Source organism: Theobroma cacao, chromosome 1, assembly GCF_000208745.1.
Source record: "Theobroma cacao cultivar B97-61/B2 chromosome 1, Criollo_cocoa_genome_V2, whole genome shotgun sequence".
Taxonomy (NCBI): Eukaryota; Viridiplantae; Streptophyta; class Magnoliopsida; order Malvales; family Malvaceae; genus Theobroma; species Theobroma cacao.
Genome location: NC_030850.1, coordinates 4,828,925 through 4,848,646, shown reverse-complemented (window position 1 = coordinate 4,848,646; position 19,722 = coordinate 4,828,925). Strand labels below are relative to the sequence as shown.

The window sequence follows — 19,722 nt, the reverse complement described above, 5'->3', positions numbered from 1 at the left end:
TAATATATTTATCAAATCTTAATGATGACAGTAAGAATTCATTAATTCAATTAATTATTTCAATATTTGCACTAACAACTCAGTAAAGCTTAATATTCATGGAAGTATACAAAATTTGTATAAAACACAACGTGATTAAAATACTCATAATTCCACAATATTTACCAATTAAAAATATTTACACATATTTTACTAATCTTATAAAAGTTCAAAAATGTTCTAAAAAAGGCAACCAATGAAAATTTTTAGTGTTCATGATACTTACTATACATATGCGGTTAACATCGTTATCAAATCTCTATGATGATGGTAAGTATTCATTAATTCAATTAATTGACTATATATTTGTGTTAACAACTCAACAAAGTTTAATATTAACAGAAGTAAAAAAAATTTTCTATAAAAACAAAATATGATTAAAATACTCATAATTTCGTGGTATTTACCAATTAAAAATACTTAACACATATTCATAAATAAGATCCATTTTAATAATCTTATATTCAAAAAATGTTCTATAAAAAGCAAAACAAAGAACATATTTGGTGTCCATGATACTTACTATACATACACGTTAAACATCTTTATCAAACCTTAACGATGACACTAAGGATTTATTAATTCAATTAATTGATTCCATATTAGATTCAATATTTGCATTAACAACTCAATAAAGTTTAATATTCAGTAATGAAAGATATTATGATCTCAATAACGAGTTATTAATCTCACATTACCAGACACTAGAGTTAGATGAGACAATATTGAAAGGTTCACACCTTTTTCAACATGTGGGGCGCTTTTTATAGGAAAACAACCATGACGTTAGCGAGTGAAAGTGAACAATACCTTACAAGTTTATATGAAATGTGATAATTTGTATTAGAGTGGGCTTTAATTGTACTAATGATGTGCTATTAAAGACAATAGACCTTTATTGCCATTAAAATAATTTTTAACTATTAATGTTTAATAAGTTAATAAACGTGTCATGTATACACGTTTAAACACATAACACGATTAAGTAAACGTGTTTGTCGTGTCAAATACAAAACACGTTAAAAGTAAACCAAAAACCTATTTAACTCGTATCTTCTCTTATCGTGTTAATGTGTCGTGTCCAAAATTACCAAATCTAACTTCAATATCTAATATTATTCAAACTTTTATTTCAAAAATCAACATATTATTTCATTCAAATTGAGATACAACATTTTGAATTTTATTCATTTAAGAAAAATTAACTATATTTAGTACCTTCTATTATCAATTTTCTTTAAATGGAAACCATCGAAAAAGTTATCCTACTTTAAATAAAATAATAAATAGATTTTCATATAGCAATTTAACAAACATTAGATTTTAAAATGTACATTTAGGCTATCTTATTTAGACAATCTTATAGCAAGTCAAAGTTCAAGGAAAGAAAAAAGGAAATAACTTTTGTTTTTTTTAATTTGACTTACATGTGTTATGTACTAAACAATATTGGTTCCGAATCTAAGAAGTTTTATTATATTAAGAAAGAAGACATCTGATAAGGCTTTCCACAACAAAAAGAAAGGAATCATGTGAAAACCCAAGATTCAAAGAGGAAAACAGAATATAAAATAATGTATTCTACTGAAAACTTCTTCATGTGAATGGCTTTTGCCACATTTGAAGCACAGTGGACTGCGCCCTCCTTCTCCGATCAATTTGTAAAATTGCAGAAACAAAGGAGAATAAATAAGAGATGTACGCACGACCAAATAAACTAGCAAATCTCCCCATCATCTAATCATTAGAAACCTTTGGATATTGTACACCATTCAACTTCCAAATTGACAACCTTCTTTTTGGGAAATGAGGAGAGAGAAAGGGATTTAAATACATGGGTGCCAAAAACGGCACCGTTTTGCCACCCGCACAACCAGAAGAATAGCGCCGAAGCGGCGCCGGGTCCCTTGGGCTACTGAAGGGAGCCCGCGTGCCTCCTCACGGCCCGGACTTCTTAGGCTAATCCGAGCCATTTCCAAAACAAACGCACAGTATTGAAGGACATTAACCTAAACCAACTTTAAAAATCGAATTACCATCTAATTCTCACAACTTTACACCTTCATATTTCCCACATCAAACCCCAAAAATACAAAATAAATATAAAAATAAAGTCGTTAAATCTACGCTCTCTCACCCCTAATCCTCCGAGCCAACTGGATATCCTTAGGCATAATAGTAACCCTCTTAGCGTGAATGGCGCACAGATTGGTGTCTTCGAAGAGACCCACCAAGTAAGCCTCAGCCGCCTCCTGAAGAGCCGCAACGGCGCTGCTTTGGAACCTCAGATCGGTCTTGAAATCCTGGGCAATTTCCCTCACCAGCCTTTGGAATGGGAGTTTCCTGATCAGGAGTTCGGTGCTCTTTTGGTACTTTCGGATTTCACGCAAGGCCACGGTTCCTGGCCTGAACCTGTGTGGCTTCTTAACTCCGCCGGTGGCTGGGGCTGATTTTCTAGCGGCTTTGGTAGCCAATTGCTTTCTTGGTGCCTTGCCTCCAGTGGATTTTCTGGCGGTTTGCTTAGTACGAGCCATTTGGAAAGTGAAAAGTGGAATGGGGCTTCAGTGACTTGCTGTTTGCTTCTTGAGAAAATGAGAGAAGATTTGGGATGCGAAATTTGGGTGGGGGTTTGGGGGTTTCATATAGAGGAGCTTAGAAGCGTGGGAGATTCGAAAACTGGGAAATTTTGGAGTGGGGAGGATCTTTCCTTTTTTTTTTTTGATCGTACGGTGGAGAGAGGGAGTGCCGGGGATTGTAATCCGCGTGAAATGGAAAGGACCAATAGGGTTTGTTTGTTTAGGCGCTAAATATCTTCATTTCACGCCCTTTCATGGAAATTTTGGAGGGCTGGGAACTGTGAAAATTTTGAAATAAATTTTTGCCGAATTTGGTGTTGTGCGCGGAAAAAGATTGTCGTTTTGAAAACTACTTTTGTTAAGCTTTGGAAGGCAAGTTTGTAATCAACTGGAGGCCCAAAGACGCATATGTTACTAGAACTGACCAAATCAAGAACGAGGCATTGGGTATTTTGTTGGAAAAAATGTTAAAAATTTTGAAAAAAAGGGTCCGTTGTTTTGCAGAAAATGTTTTTCAAAAACCATTTTCAGGAGTTAAAGCTATTTGGAAGATTGAAAACATTTTCCAAAGGGAAAGATTTTACGTGTCAACGGGAAAACACTGCTTTCCAATTTGAGGGTTTGGAGCTCAAAAGCCTTTGGGTAGGTTGAGTTCAACGGGTTTGAATGTGATTTAACCAACTTGATTCCCTCTTAGGGGAAAGCAGATACTTTGGTGGCTCCATTAGTCGTTGTTGGATTTTGAGGGACTTTTCGGGTCTTCATATTTTTTCTCTTCCTTTCGTTAAGTGCGTTTCAGTTTTTAATATTTTATCGAGGACATTTTTGTATTTTCCTGTTTTCTATTCCAGTCCTCCTTTTTGTCTGCTTAGTTTATTTGTTTCTTTGCTCTATTCTAGAACCTTTTTTCTTTGTCTTCTTCGTTTATTTCCTTCTTTGCTCTATTCTAGAACCTTTTTTTTTTTTGTTTGCCTTCTTCCTCTATGGTTTTTCTTTGCTTTCATTCTCATTGTTTTCTTTATGGTTTTCTTTTGGTTTCTTGCTTTGTGTGATTTGCAGGTTTGTTTTTCTCTGTTTTGATTTGGGTTTTCTTTTTTTACAGGCTTTTTTTTTGTTTATTTTCTTATTGTTTCTGAACTCAATTCACTCAAGATTGTTTTCGTTGATTTTTACTTCTTTTCTAATGTTATAGGAAAAAAAAAAGATCAATTAAAACGAAAGATAATTTATAGTATGTCCTCATTAAAATTAAGAAATTTTTAATGATGATAATTAATATTCATTTTCCTCTGGGTTGTGAGGAGATTTTTGTCTTGGTATTATGTGTTTGTTGGATTTTGAATTACCTTTTTAATCTTTTGTGATTCTTTCTCAGTCTTTTGTTTAGGTCTTTTTGTGTTTAGGTGCTTTGATCTTTGCTTTGTTTCTTCTCTTCTTAGTATTTAATGGCTTTTTTACTTTCTCTGGTTTGCAGGTTTGTCTATGTTTTGCAAGTTCTCTATTTTGCTTTGATTTTTTTTCTTTTGCGCATATTATTGTCCATTTGTTTCATTGGCTTTTCTTGTTTTTTGTGTTTTTTTTTTTTTGGATTCTTTCCTTTTGCATTTGGATGTTTCTGGTCTTGATGCCTTTTCCATTTATTATTTGTAAAGGAATATCTTCACTTACTCAAGTTTTACATGGTAGCATGTTGTTGTTGTTGTGTATGTATGGTGAGTTTGTAATCGGGGTTTAAAAATAGCAAGCGCTTTAAAAAAAATTCCTAGCATTTATTCATTTTTGCTTTTAATTTTGTTTTGTTTGAACAGAAAATAAATCAAATTTTTTATTATTTTGCCTCCTATTGCATTTGGTGTGGATGTTAATGTTATTGTGATTGTTATAATTTTATGTGTTTCTTATTTTTGGATAAATATTTAAGGATTGTGATTGAATTGTTTTCTCGATAATAATTATGCGTATTATTACTTTATTCCTCTATTTCTTTTTTATACTTCAAATAAATATTGAATGCTTTTATAATCAACATTGGTACTCTCACAGTCATGGAGTCTTCTTTCTTTGGATGAATTCGTTGCTTTTATTGTTTTTGTGCTTTTTCAGTAACTTTTATTTTTATTTACGTATTCTATTGTATTTTGATTGTTCCTACTAAATTAACAAATAAGATACTTTTTGTAAAACAAATAATCATGATACAATTATTTCTACATATATTATTTTAATCACTATTAAATCAAAATTTATTATGATACTTCTTTTGTTAGAAATACCTAGGTGCAACGCATAGGTCACCCTCTAGTGACGAGAATAAAACTAATGATAAATTGCAAAAGTGTTATATGTAACAAAGGCACTGAAGAAACAAGAACGCTAACATATGCTTCAGCATCAAATTTAGGGAATGCCATGGGAACAAATTCAACAAAATAAGGTTTGGAGAAAATGACCACAAGTTTTCTAATGGGTGCATTTTTTTTTTTAATTTTGTTAAATTCTTTTATTTTTTTGATCTCTTAGGGTTTCAACGTGTATATAAAACACATAAATGATGACATTGATGGAAACTAACTGAAAAAATTTTTAACAACTGTGAAATGGTTAAATTTGTTAAGATTATGTGAAATGATAATGAAATAAGTTGGAGTTTTAGTTTTGTGTGCTTTTCCAAGCTTGAAGAAGTTGAGCAAGCTATTAGAATCCTCAATGATAAATATGCAGGTGCAGCTTATTAATTTTAATATTTACTTTCTTCCAAATCCGCAAAAGTTTTGGAAGTTTCTTTTGTTTTGATAGAGTTAACTTTGGGATTCAAACTTACCCTTAGAATCCCTCAATAAGTAGGCATCTTTTATAGTATTTTGCATTTCATTTTTCTTCCATAGTGCATCTATAATGTGACAGGGTTACAGGATTGCCTTGATCCTTTTCTGTTTAATAATGGAGCTTTAATGAGTTAATTACCTGATTGCTTGTCGTTATCATGTTTCACCGCAAACCTCTACATGTACCCATGGCATAGACTAAAGAGGAGAGAAGATATTTTTGTCAAATTGCTCACACAACGAACAATGGGAAGAATACCGGGACCCTTCAGCACTCCAATTACTCCAACATATCCAATGTTTAATTATTATGGTAAGTCTTTCATTAACTAAAAACCATTGAATAAGTATGATTATGAGTTGATAGGCTCACTTCAACTTTATGGTTAATGATGAATACTAAACTTCATAGTGTCGATACCTCCAGGTTTTTGCACAGATTCCAGGCTTTGCAAGTCAACATGAGGAGAGGATGAATGGGCATATGATTGCCCATAATCGCAATCACCCATTTCAGCATTCATATCCACAGGTATTTTCCTCTTCCTTTTCCTAACTTATCCTGTAATTGAAGATTTGCACTCAATCTTTTATATATATTTGTAACTTTAAAATTGCATTACAGTAAATGTTTAACAGGGTTATTTTGTAGATTGCAGAGAGCTATTAGTGCAAACAAAATGAGAAATGGGCATCAAATAGAATTGAACAACGAAGGGTTGTGCGAGTGCTTGCAGCAACTGCTGCTTTTCAGCCTTTAATCCTTTTGGTTTTTAAAGAAGGATCAAGATACGGAAAAGAAAAATTAAAATGCTATTTTAAAATGGACAACTAAAGCTAGCTTTCCAACTGGAGGAGGGAACGCATTTTTCTTGAAGGCCAACAATATCAGGACAGGATAGAATATAGACACTAACAAACTATGTAGGAAAAATATCTATTTTATAGATAGGAGTTAATGAACTATGTAAGAACCATATCGATCTTATGTATAACTAGAATACTTTTGCAATGAAATTTCTTCCACAATTTTTTTTTGCATTTATTTTAAATTGTGAATTATTTCTTTTTGTTATGGTATTTGCCTTAAGAAAATATGGTCACTATAATCAATTTATTTAGCATTTTTGTCTGACATTTAACCTTAGTAACTGAGCAATATGATTCAAAAGTATCCAGCTCAAGAAAACCTCAACCTGTGACATGTACACAAAAACCAAACAAAGCCTTGAACCAAAAGGAATTATCAGGAGGGCAGTCCCCAACTTCCAGGGATAAACAAAATGTTCAAAAGCTATTGGCAAAATCAACCTAAGGCAATGTAAATGTAACATATATGTATAGTGTTGAAGGCTTCAAGATACACTACAGAACCATCCATTAACCAACAATGCATTAGTGGAAGAAACCTAAATAAAAACATAAACAGAAAAATACACACCTATTCAGCAGTAAAACATGACTTCCTTCACATTTTCTCTAATGCTTGGGAGAGGTTGAGCCTCCACGTTTCTGTCTCTTGCATTCCGTCTCGCATTTGCAGAGCCACTGTCTGAAGTTTCATCCTCTATGTAATAGCGTGCCCGAAAAGCTACTAGATGAGCATAATATGCAGGAGGCACTAGAAATGTAATTGTCATATTATCTATTAACACTGGCTTAGATATAAACTGATGATAACTTGAAAACAAATTTAAGAGTAGTTAACAAAAAATCACTAACCTATGGAAACCGACCGAGTACATCTTGCATACCTGTAAATGAGTAGAATTATCATATAATAAGTAGAACTAATCTGAGAATTATCTGTTCACACTATTTCAGGTTATAGAAAAAGATGTAAACCCATTACGTGTAGCATAAATTGTTTGTGAGCACTTGGAAGTTGTCTGCAGTGAACTTGTTTTCATCATACAAGACATGGTAATGAGTGGGTTTACTTGTTCCCTACATAACAAAAATAACGAATACCAATTTAAAAGAAAAACTAAAATCAGACAGAGGAAGCATATCAATAATTGTATAAATTGATCATCATATTAGAAGGCAAGTCTAGTTTACCATGATTCCAGCATGACTATTGAGATAAAAATCAAATTCTGTGGGGTGACAAATGATAGTATCAACAACAGTACCTGCAAAACATGGTTGTGGTAAAAAGTTAATACAATACTGCAGCAAGGGAGGTCCAGAGAATATGATCAATCCTTATTATGACATTTATTACCTGCTACGATATTGCCACTCTTATCTGTTGAGGCAGTGTCAGTAGGAAATAAGCGAGTACGATGCCTTTTCTGCACCACAACAAATGTAACTGGTGGCATATAATTATCCTGTATTGATGCACAAGCCTGGAAGGAATACAATTGCTGGCATCAGCAAGCCCAAAGACCAAACATTGCACAACTAAAAAGTAGCAGACATTATTAAGCATGCTATGCTAGTTGAAAAATCATGAACTCCATACAATCTTTGTATTTTCCATTTAAAGAAATGCCCGAGTAATTTGATAATCAAAGAACCATATAACAGACTCCATAGCTTTCAAAATAATAGGAGTTACGAGTTTACAAGACAATACTTATAGTTCATGCTGATGGCGGGCTCAATAAGATTTTTTTTCCAAAAGACACTGAGCTGTTACTTAGTCCACGTGAGAGAATAGTCCTACAAACCCCCACCCCCTTCCACCACCAAAAATAAACCTTTAATATACCTTTCGAATTGCATCCATTTCATAGAGCAAAACTTGACTAAATTGGCCTTCACTAACACCATCTCTGCCAAATTAAAAAAACGCAAGATCAGCAATGTCACTGAAAAAATTCAAGAATTTGGGTGATCAGAAACAAAGGCTACCTGTAGAAAATAATCCTTAAAGGTTTTCTTCTAGTTGATTTATAGAAACTGATAAGCAATTCCCTGAAGAAAACAAGTTATTCTTGACGGAAATAAGAAGACGTCTTCCAATAACACTTGAACACAGTCCTAAAAATAAAACCATATTCACCTCCATACCTGATCATTCCACTAGGAACAACACCCTTCTGAGGATCCTGAACTGTTTTATAGAGATCTTGGATTATTTCCTCTCGATGAGGCTGTGCAGAAACTATTCCTCGGTACTTAGTTACCTCTGGCCAATCAATTGAAGCAACCACCTGCAGCCAATCAATTACCTAGCTCTTAACTAGATGCAGAAACAGAAAAGAGACAATGGCGAACATGACTATGCTTACTGCAGCTATTGAAGGACTAGAATCTTCCCCAGGCTGTGGATGAGTGACATCCGCACCAAATATAATTGTAGGGTCATCAGACACAAGAGGAATTGTTTTTTCAATGGCATCATTCAGCACGGTATTACGTCCCCCAACCTGGTAAATTTACAATTCTCAAAGATGACTAAGAAAATACCAAAAGAAGCCAACATCAAAATCCCAAATAATCAATGAGGCAGAAAAAATACCTTCACATTGATCTTCAGAGCAAGATTTTCAAAATATTGAGGGTAATATTTTGAAGCTTGCTTGGGCTGACAACATTGAGAAACAATACCTAACTCTGTCTCACATATTCGTTTAATTTTCCCTGTAAGCAACAAGATTTTATTTGTGAAGAGATACTAGAATCATCGAAATACATTTTAAATCTGGATCTCTTACCATATGAGCCACTCTGATCAGGTAAAATAATTATCAACAATTTAAGTGGCCTCTTCTGCCTTGTAGACTCCTCGTAAACATCTCGCAGAGTTTGATCAATTCTAAAAGGATGAGCTGAACGGATAGGGACTGCAGCGGTATGACGAAATACCTTGTATAACAAGCAGATGAAAAATCAAGTCAGTCAATTACTTAATAACAAACAAAAAATCTGCATGTAAGAAACTGCACAGCATACCATTCCTTTGTTATTACACATTTCCACCAATCGTGTACAGAAGTCATTTGAAATATTTGCATAATTTGAGGAGAAGTTCACACAAGTCCAATTATCCACTTCCCCACCATTGACCATTTTCTGCAGAACCAAAAAACAAAAAAAAAATAATCAGTGAAAATCCTGGTGTAGCAACACTTCATGCAAATGACTACAATTGCCTTCAGGTTCCGAGGGCTATGTAAATAGGATTCTATTACTAGTAACTTCAAAGAGACCACCATTCCTCGAAACCTCAAAGCCAAGAAAAGCATGATTCCCCAAATTTTCAGCTGGATATAGTATTATAAATGCTCCAATCACGCCCAGAGCTTATCCAAAATAAAGCCCCCAAAAGAATTTAAGACACATTACAATGTCAAACATACAATGCGGAAACATGTGCAACTCCAGTTCCTTTGGAAATTTAATCTTTGGTGCAAGAAGAAAGGGCTGACCCAATCATCTTGACTTGGTTCTGGTTTCTCTATTTTTTTATTCCAAAGGAAATGAACGACACAGTCAAAGAAAACTAGTATAGCACCTTGTTGATCATGTTCCATGCCCCTTTACTAGGTTTAACACTTTTTTCTGGTCCAGTATCATGATACTTAAGCTGCAGCAACCAAAACATACGAACATCATATTTCATAATAAAACACCAAGCATGATTTCTCTTGAAATATAACATTTTGGGATGAACTTACCACTGGAGCAGGCAAAACTCGCGCTTCAACGAGTGCAAGTTCTTGTCCAACATGAATTCCAAATTCACTTACACGCTCTTCTCCGTTAAAATTATTATTGCTCACCATCTGCAGCAACACGATATGCCAAGTTACACCATTGTTCTTAATTAATCAACAAAAAAGTGAGTATCTCAATGTTGCTGTACCCTTCTAATATCCCTCTCCCTATCAGGTGGACGTTTACAGGTTGCTTTCAACAGAGCTCTCACTTGTTGATCATTTAGCTTTTTTGTGTATCTCTGTCCTTCAACAATCTGGCACAGCTGCATAACAAACAAAATCATATAGGGGAGAAGGGTAAAAAATATCAGTATAGAAAGTGGTAAAAAAGCAATAAGAAGAAAATAATTCCATATCCATATAAACTGAACCTCCATTGGCAAGTAAATAGGTTTTGCTTCACTTCCAGATTGAAGGGCAGGCAACGATGGATGTTTAAGCACAATTTCGTATTTTTCAAGGAAATACTGAACCACAGACACATTTGTTTTCTTGTCGTCAAGAGTAAACCTAACAAAACCAAAAATTGCACAAAAGTATAATAGAACTAAATAGGAAGAGAGAAAAGGAGTTAGATTAATAAAAAAAAAAAAAAGAGAATTACATCATTGATGACAATATAACAGAGAAAATAAGGTTCTGGAATCAAATGTTATATAATTATTTTTCTTATTACAGAAATCCTCATCTTGTAAAGCACCTCTTTTTCCCTGAGATATCCCTCACAATCCCATTCAAATACTTTATAATCTACTTTTCAGAATTATCCAGACGGGTTCTTTGCACGGCGATGATGGTAGCTATTGACTCACATATCTAGCATGAAATATATTCTGCAACAAGTTGATTATTAACTCTGATCGATTTGAATATGGAACTTATTTGGGTAGTAAACATATGGGACTGCCACAAGCAATCGAATTGTGACTGAACAGAGATCACCCAAAAACAGTTCTACCATACTGGCCCAAAAAAGGTACTTTAGTATTTCAAATAGCTTCGAATAATTATGAGCAATTATAACAAACTCACGTTAACTCGCTTATTGGCAATCTGGATATGCCAACGATCTTGCAAGTTTTTGCATACGCCATGTGGATAAGTCGCACCTTCACCCCTTTCAATGCCGTTGTCAGCTAAAAATCATGGAAATAGAAACAACATATAAGAAGTTTCAACCACTTTGATGATATAAAACACTTTGAAACAAATAAGTGACTATACACAGAAATAGTAAGAACAGAAGGATAAGGAGAATAATACTTTAACACAATCTTGATCAGACAGAGGCCTTTTCAAGCTTGTACGCTTGAAATGTTTGGTAACAAAGTCCGTAACTAAAAGTGGCTCATAGAATGATCGAGCAGACACATCTGTAAAGCAAAACCAGAGATTTGAAAAGAAAAAACCCATTTGAGTGGGCCGAAGACTCTGATAATACAACTACAACTAAAACATTAAGTACAAGTGGCTACACAAATCTGAAGGAACAACAAGCATGGAATAGCTACCAATATTAAGAGATAAACCCATTTGAGTGGGTCGAAGACTCTGATAATACCCCATCCAGTAATCTATTCCATTACCAAGCTCTCCTTTTGGACCTAAATCTGGGTGGAAAAATGACCTTCCCACCACAGTATAACTGCAAAAGGACGTTTCAAATAGATTAATCCGCTACAGAGGCATATAAGTTTAGTTTCAGCAATATATTAACAACAAATGCTGAACATTCTATAGATTATCAACAGGCGAGTACTTCTCTGATGGTTTAGCCCTAAGAACAACATCCAGCACTTGAATAGTTTCTTGAGGAGCTTCGAAATGCCTTCGAAGCAAGAACTCCCGCAAATAATGAAGATCAGGTTTCGATACCAATTTGACCGCCACCTTATATTGCCATTCCTTCCTGCAATAACAGACAACCAAACAAATAACCCTTAGACAACAATGATACTAAATAAAAACGAAATTGCATATAGACACCATCATAATATAAAACAATATTACGTTGCTGAACTGGATGAACCACGACCTTGGTCTTCATCGATTATCTTAACAAAAAACTCCTTCGACTCAAAAGGCAGAGCACCAGCTGCGTACAAGCCCTTGCGGCCATCGTAGGCTGGACACCGGCCACCAAGGTGTGACTGCTTGTACAAGTCAGTGAGTTGTTGCATTATAATTCTGTTCGTCTTCTTTGAGGTTACCTCAGGAGTTATAGAAACCTATAACCCGTAATAAAGTACCAAAAGCCATTAAAAGAGTAGGGAAAAAAGCTCTCAAAAAAAGAGAGAACGGAAAAAAATGCAAAGGAAAACAGAAATGGAATTGAGGTAAATAAATAACCAAACAGAAGAAACCACTAAAACTCAAAGAATGAGGAATAAACAGAATAGCGTAAATAATTTAAGCATATAATAAAGAGTTAAAATCTTCCATAATTGCTTCTAACATAAATTAAAATAAAAAATCTATAAAAGAAATTACTATAAGCCTTCCACGAACAGAAAAATTTTTACTAGAAAATTAAAAAAAGACAGAGATAGAAAAAACTTACAAAAATAAAACGATTAAAACAACAGAGGAAGGCCAGCAAATGACAAGAGTAGGAGTGGCCAAAAATCAATAGGAAAGACAGAGAGGAAAAGAGAAGAGAGAGAGAGTTACATCGTAGTGATGAAGATCTTTGTCAGCAAACTTAACGAGGAAATGATTGGCTCTGACTTTGCATTTTTCACCGTCCCGACCTACACCTGGCCTTTGGGCTGATCTAATCGCCTTTGACGACGACGGAGGAAGAAGAGGCGCAGTCGTCGCAGACTCTGGCTCCAATGTAAGCTTTTGCGAGACCTCTCTCATCAGTGATTCCGCACCAGAACTCGACAAAGGATGATACGCCGGAGCCGTAGACGTCGACGGAGCCGAAGGAGGAGGTGGCTGAGTAGGAGCCACCTGAGGACGAGGCGGAGTGTAAGAGGAATAAGGAGGAGGACCAGAGGGTACACGACCTCTTCCTCTACGACTGCCGCCACCGCGAGAGAGAGACGGCGACGGTTGACCGCTACCGGAGTCCTGTCCCGGGCCACGTCGGCGACCGCCACGTCCAGACATTGCCGTTAAACGGTAGAGAGATTGTGTCAAGATGAAATTTCAAAAGGCGAGAAACTGATTACAAAGATGATACCGTTAGCAGTAGAGACTTTCGAAATGACGCTCCGAAAAACCAGTTGAAGAGAAGTGAGCCTTTCTTTATAAAAGCCACAGAGAGAAGACTTGGTAAGACGTGCGTATACAATGAGTGATTTTATAGGTGCAAGGACAGTGACGGCTATGACGTGGCTTTAAACGAAGAATTTGCCCTCATTCTTCTAACAAATGTCGGATGAGTCTTTATGACCTTTTGTTTCTTCTTTTGTTTTTGTACGAAAACGTCTATCGACTTTGACCTGCTTTGGCATTTTGAAGGGTTGACATCATTTTTAACATGTGAGATACTTTTCACGGGGATAAAACTGTAAGGTTAGAGGGCAAATTTTGCAAGTCGGAATAAACTGATATAGTTGGTATCCGAATGACTCTGCTGGTAAATTGGTAATAACGATATGTCATTAAAATTAACAGACTCTTATTAGAGTAGGTGAGATTGTCATAGTTTTAACAGTGAGTCATTAATTTCACATTGAGGAGGATGTTGAGGTCTTAGTAAAAGTCATTAATTTCGTAACAAGGAAGGATGCATGTTTTCAAAATATAATATTGAATCTCGACTGTATAGTAAAGTGAAATTAAACAATTTAAGTGTTCACATTATTTACTATTCTCGCACTTATTTAATCTTTACCAACAACACTTTTATTTTGCAAATGCTGGTATCTACAACTTCAAATCTTATTGATGATATTAAGAATTCATAAATTCATTGAATTAATAAAAAAGGTTTTTCAAATTGTTGTGGCATCTAAATGGGGTAGTGTTGATGGTATTATTGTGGAGAGCAATTCGGAGAATGTGGTGAAGTGGGCTAAGGAGCCATCTACTGTGTCTTGGAAATATAGATCTACCATGATGCGTTTGGAGTTGTTCAAGTCAAAGCTGAAGCAGTGAAGTTGTCAGAAAATACAAAGATCTGCAAATGAAGTAGCAGATTCTTTGGCAAAGGCTTGGGTTCAGAGAGAGATGCATCCTCTGTGGGTTCTTTCAGATGCTGGTGATGAAGTTGCGAGCTGGTACGAGGCTGGCCTGGATTGTCCAGATGGCTAAACGTGCTTGCCCTTTGGATTTCGACAATATCTGTAAGTGATCCAAATGGGGAGATTTATGTTTCAGGGGACTGTTTTCCTGCTTTTGCCATTGTTTCTACTGTCTCTGTGAATGATTTCTTTTTGATGTATAGGGGTTAGTTCTGTTTTGTTCTTTTGACTAGATCGTCTGCATTGTGGTATGACGTTATGCTAATCTCTGTGAGGTTTGGGGGCTTGTAAATGTCGGTTGCTGGGGTTTGCAGGAGGATGTAGTCCCTGCAGATGTATTTTTTGGTGTTCTGCAAGTCTGTTTTATTGGTGGCTGGAGATTTATTTGCTCCATTGACTGTCTTTTGTTCATTTATCATGATATGAAATGAATGCTGCTCTTCATAAGAAAAAAAATATTTATTTTAACAACAATAAAGTTTAATATATATTCATAAAGTACAAAAGTTCTCTACAAAATGTAATGTATGACTAAATATATTCAAAATTATAAGGTACTTACTAAAAATACTTGGTATCTTTATCAATACCATTTATTTTACTAATATCATAGAAGTTAATAAATGTTCTATAAAATGCAATGTAATTAATATATTTGAATTTCGGATACTTATTATACTTGCACTTTTGTAATTTTTATCAATATCATTTTTATTTGCAAGTGCTAGTATTGGTTAGTTCAAATCTTACCAGGGCTAATAAGGACACGTAAATTTAATTAATTGATCAAATATTTACTTTAAGAACATACTAAAGTTTAATATTCATGGAAGTACAAAAATTCTTCGTAAAATGTAATGTGTAATTAAACATATTCAAGATTTCAAAATACCTAACAAAGATACTTGTACATCTTTATCAATACCATTTATTTTTCTAATATTATGAATTTTTAGAAATATTCTGTAAATTGCAATACAATGAACATATTTTAATTCCATGATACTTACTATATTTACACTTTTCTAATCCTTATCAACATCACTTTTTATTTTGCAAGTGTTTGGTATTGGTTACTTCAAATATTATTGATAACAAAAAAATTCATGAATTCAATTAATTGATCAAATATTTTCTCTATCAACTCAATAAAGTTTAGTATTCATGGAAATACAAAATTTCTCTATAAAATGCAATATGTGATTAAATATATTCAAAATTTCACAATACTTACTAAAAATACTTATTTATCTTTATCAAAATCTTTCTTATATATATTTTGGGAAGGAAATTTAAATCTTACTCTTTTTAAGAAGGAGATTATGATCAACTAATGAATCAAATGCTTAGGTACGTTGTTTTTATCAATATCTTGTTATTATAAAAGTACTAATATTAGACTTCAAATAATGCTAATGATAGTAAATATTTATTTATCATTATTCAATTTATTTACAAAACAGTCGATTCAACAACTCGATAAAGATTAGTACTCACATAAGCTAATAAGCATATCTATTGAGCTAAAAGTGTGGGTTTTATGACAGGTAGTATCAAAGTTTATCAAATTCTTTATTAATATAAGACTCTCCATGAGAGATACTAAGATTGAGATATTGCTCTGGATCTCTCTTCTTTATAGGTAGAAGAGCAGTGCAATGAGCACAATAAAAATCTATCTATTCATAAATATTTAATTTATCGATGAACGTTGCATTTAATATGAAAATCAATCAAGTTTAATATTCATAGAATTGAAGGATAAAAAAATGCTCTATGAACAGGTAAAAAACAATATTTTCAAAGGGAAGAGATAAAGAGTCGAATAATCTAATAGTCTTTGAATGAAAAAATTATATATATTTTTAAATAAAAAATGATGCAATTTTATCTTGAGAGCTTGCATCATTTGCGTACATTTTAAACCATTTAAAACAATTCATCCATGACACCTAGTTCAAACTCATTATCCATTAACCTAAATCATTTGTAAAAACTAATTATATATGGCTCATTGGTCATTAATTAATTATCTCTAATTACTCCTATTATATTAATACTTTATCAGAAACTTTCTTAACATTATACATTGCGTTCAAGGGCAAAACAGTCAACGCAACAAAGGAGAAAAACGTATACGTCACCCTATTGGGGGACATATCTGAAGAGAAAAAAGGCCATTAGGCGACCAAAACGCGGACCCACCACCCTCATGCACGCCATTTTTGCGCCAACACGACGTTCGTCCACTGCGCCCAACGGCCAATGCCCTGAGCGGTCTCAGAGTCTCGACTTCCTCATTTCGTTTTCCACGAAATCCGCACGAACATAAATAAACTCAGAGCAGAGGTGGAGCCCATGGACCCTCTCGTGACACGTGTCATTCATCAGTGTGTTGAGTACTATTTGCAAAGCAATCAACAAAACGACAAAATAAGGGAAAAAACTAATTCATTCTTTTCTCTGTAGCCAGTAAGAGGCGGCGCTGATTCCTATGGAGTTGGTTCGTAGAAGATTATTTAAATATCGAATATTTTAATTTAATTATATTATTTAATTGAATTAGGGATCTTTTCCGGCACGGTTAATGGACTTTTGGGCGACAGGCGACTATTATCCAAAAGAAAAAAAAAGGCGGAAAAGTTAAAACATAAAAACAGATTCTACGAGAGGGGAATGTCTTAAGAAAGAAGGTGCTTTTACAGAGGGTAATTAGAAAGTAGGTACAATGGGTACCCTGTACAGTTGGGCCACGTTTCGACATGAGACTGAATCTCGTAGAACATTGACAGATAGGAAAAGTTGGTCAGTGTCCTGTCAAGGGAATCTGCCCACCGGATGATTTCAAGTTTAACACTGTTTACTTCGAAGTAGATAAAAATAGATAAAAATAAAATAAAATCATTATTATTAAATTTAGTACAATTAATAAAATAGTGTAGGAATATTTATTATAATTTATTACAATGTTTGATTTTAAAAATAATTTTAAAAAAAGAAAATAATAGAGGATAAAAAAATAAAAATATTTTTATTATATATATTTATTTATTTTATTTTTAAAATATTAATATTTTATTTATAATCTAATTATTAATATTATAAAATAGTAATATTTATTTATACTTTTAATGTTTATTATGATTATTTATTTTTAAATTATTTTATTTTTAAATATTAATAATTTATAATTTATTTAAAATATTAAATTTATTTATAATTTAATCATTAATATTAAAAATAATAATATTTAATTTATAATAATAAAATGTTATTATGATTTTTATGATTATTTTATTTTTTATTTTTAAATATTAATAATTTATATTTTATTTATAATATTAATAATTTATCATTTAAATAATAATATTTTTACTTATCAATTAACTATTAAATTCCTAAAATATTAATATTGTATTTATAATTTAAATGTTATTGTGATTATTTATTTTTATTTAATTTTATGTTTTAAATATTAATAATTTATATTTTTATTTAAAATATTAATACTTGATCATTTAAATATTAATATTTTATTTATCATTTAATCATTAAAATTTTAAAATATGAATATGTTATTTAAAATTTAAATATTATTATGATTAAAATATTATTACTTTTAATTAATGTTTAAGTTCAAAATATTTTATAATATATAGTTTAAAACTTAAACTTTTTATTATAATAAGATTTATTTTTTTCTCTAATTGTATGTTTCATTTTTTAATTTATATTTTCACTTAATAATTTAAAATTTAATTTTTATAATAATTATTATTGTATTTATAATTTAAATTTACTATAATTAAAATATGAAAATATTAATAATTTTTAATTTTTAATTTAAAATATTAATTTTATAAGTTTAAGTTTGTAATTTTTGAAAGTAAATAAGGACATTTTAATATAAAATATTTAAACTTTACTTTTATGAGTGTGAAATAGCTAATATCATGAAAAAAGTGATATTAATTATTCCAAATTTTTACTAAGTTTGGAGAAATAGTCATTCTTTGGAATGGCAATCCCTTCCTAAAAAACGAACAAAATGAGGAGAGAAAATTTTGTAAGGAATACTGTCCCCTACCAAACATGCGGTAGGGCTTTTCTTATGAGTGGGGCCCACCGGCCGTCAGATTATTGTATTTTCCTTGGAACAGAGAAGTGATGGAAATGTGCTGACTTTCTTTATTTACTTTTTTTAGAAAGAAAGGAGATTTTTTTTTTTATGATGCAATCAGATTTCATTGTATTTTTATTATTCAATTTAATGTAAAATATTAGATATTATCTTTTAAAAATAATATAATATATAATATAAAAAAATTATAATAAAATTTTGAATTTTTTTAACCGAATTCCTCCTCTATTTTCTGTTTTGGTATATTTTTTCTTCAACTCTTTTTTTTTTCCTTGATCTTGTTAAGGCGCCCAAAGGCTGAAGCACCATATTGCAAAAGGCTATAAGAAAACAAAAAGGAATTGAAGAGGCTGATGGAGTGCCACGTAGCACTCCGAAGAGCCTCTCAACTGTTTCACAGTTTGTTATGTTATATGATGGGTATCTGGGTCAAAGGGTGGCAAAAGGGGTGAGATGCAACAAAGCTCATGTATGGATGATGTATGTATCTCAATTGCTTGAGATGGAAGCCCACAGCACATCTCTTTTCCCAAAAATAGAAAGGCAATGGCTTCAGCATCAGCGAGGAGAGAAACAATTTTAGTAATAATTAGACAGTCCAAGACATGCAAATCCAAGGTATTTGCTGTAACAAGCAAAACAGATTTTCCTTAATTTAAGTTTTTGAGCATTAAAATCTACCAAATTTTAAATAATGAAACAACCAATTTTGATTTTGGAAAGTTGATTTGTTTGAAAAATAGTGATATTTTATAAAATTTCTATCTCACATTATGTAAATACAAAAGATTTTAGTATTTTATATAAGCAAACTCATTATAAGTACAATGGGGATTTCCGCACACACATAAGATTGGATCAAAACTTGTGAAAAAACAAACTCCCTATAGGCTAAGTCCAAGTGATATTTTATCTCTTGATAGTCAATTTTATTTTTCTCTATCCTAAGCGAATAAATACCATGCACCAAAGTCATTCAAATCAGCAACACACCTTTTAATTTTTCCTTTTTTTTTTTGTATTTTGATTTAATCATTCAAAACACACCTCTCGATTTTATGCTATTTTTAGTATTTTTGATAGTTTGTACAAACTAATTAAGAAAAATCTTTTTAATCTTAGAGATAACCACTTTAGTTCTTTTATATGGAATTTTATATTTTTAAAAATAAAATTTATTCTTAAAAACAATAAATCACGCCTCAAACTAATTATATTTGTCATATACTTCATTATTTTGCCAACAGTTTTCACTATTGTAAAGGCTGTGAATTT

General features: G+C 32.5%; 2 protein-coding genes across 2 annotated transcripts; both read right to left on the bottom strand.

The window, feature by feature from the left end:
• LOC18611496 (histone H3.2) lies at positions 1,753-2,700 on the bottom strand. The gene has a single exon (XM_018125296.1). The coding sequence runs from the start codon at positions 2,571-2,573 to the stop codon at positions 2,163-2,165; it is 411 nt and encodes a 136-aa protein (XP_017980785.1). The 5' UTR covers positions 2,574-2,700; the 3' UTR covers positions 1,753-2,162.
• Positions 5,813-13,361, bottom strand: LOC18611495 (protein argonaute 5). The gene is made up of 23 exons (XM_018125284.1): positions 12,784-13,361; positions 12,124-12,341; positions 11,873-12,022; positions 11,625-11,758; positions 11,377-11,486; positions 11,146-11,249; positions 10,485-10,623; positions 10,260-10,376; positions 10,072-10,179; positions 9,909-9,980; positions 9,347-9,466; positions 9,109-9,259; positions 8,913-9,034; positions 8,683-8,820; positions 8,462-8,604; positions 8,303-8,365; positions 8,160-8,223; positions 7,668-7,794; positions 7,502-7,575; positions 7,293-7,387; positions 7,163-7,194; positions 6,882-7,061; positions 5,813-6,002 (listed from the first exon to the last, which is right to left on the bottom strand). Exons 1-22 carry the CDS (start codon positions 13,225-13,227, stop codon positions 6,886-6,888), a joined length of 2,901 nt encoding a protein of 966 aa, XP_017980773.1. The 5' UTR covers positions 13,228-13,361; the 3' UTR covers positions 5,813-6,002; positions 6,882-6,885.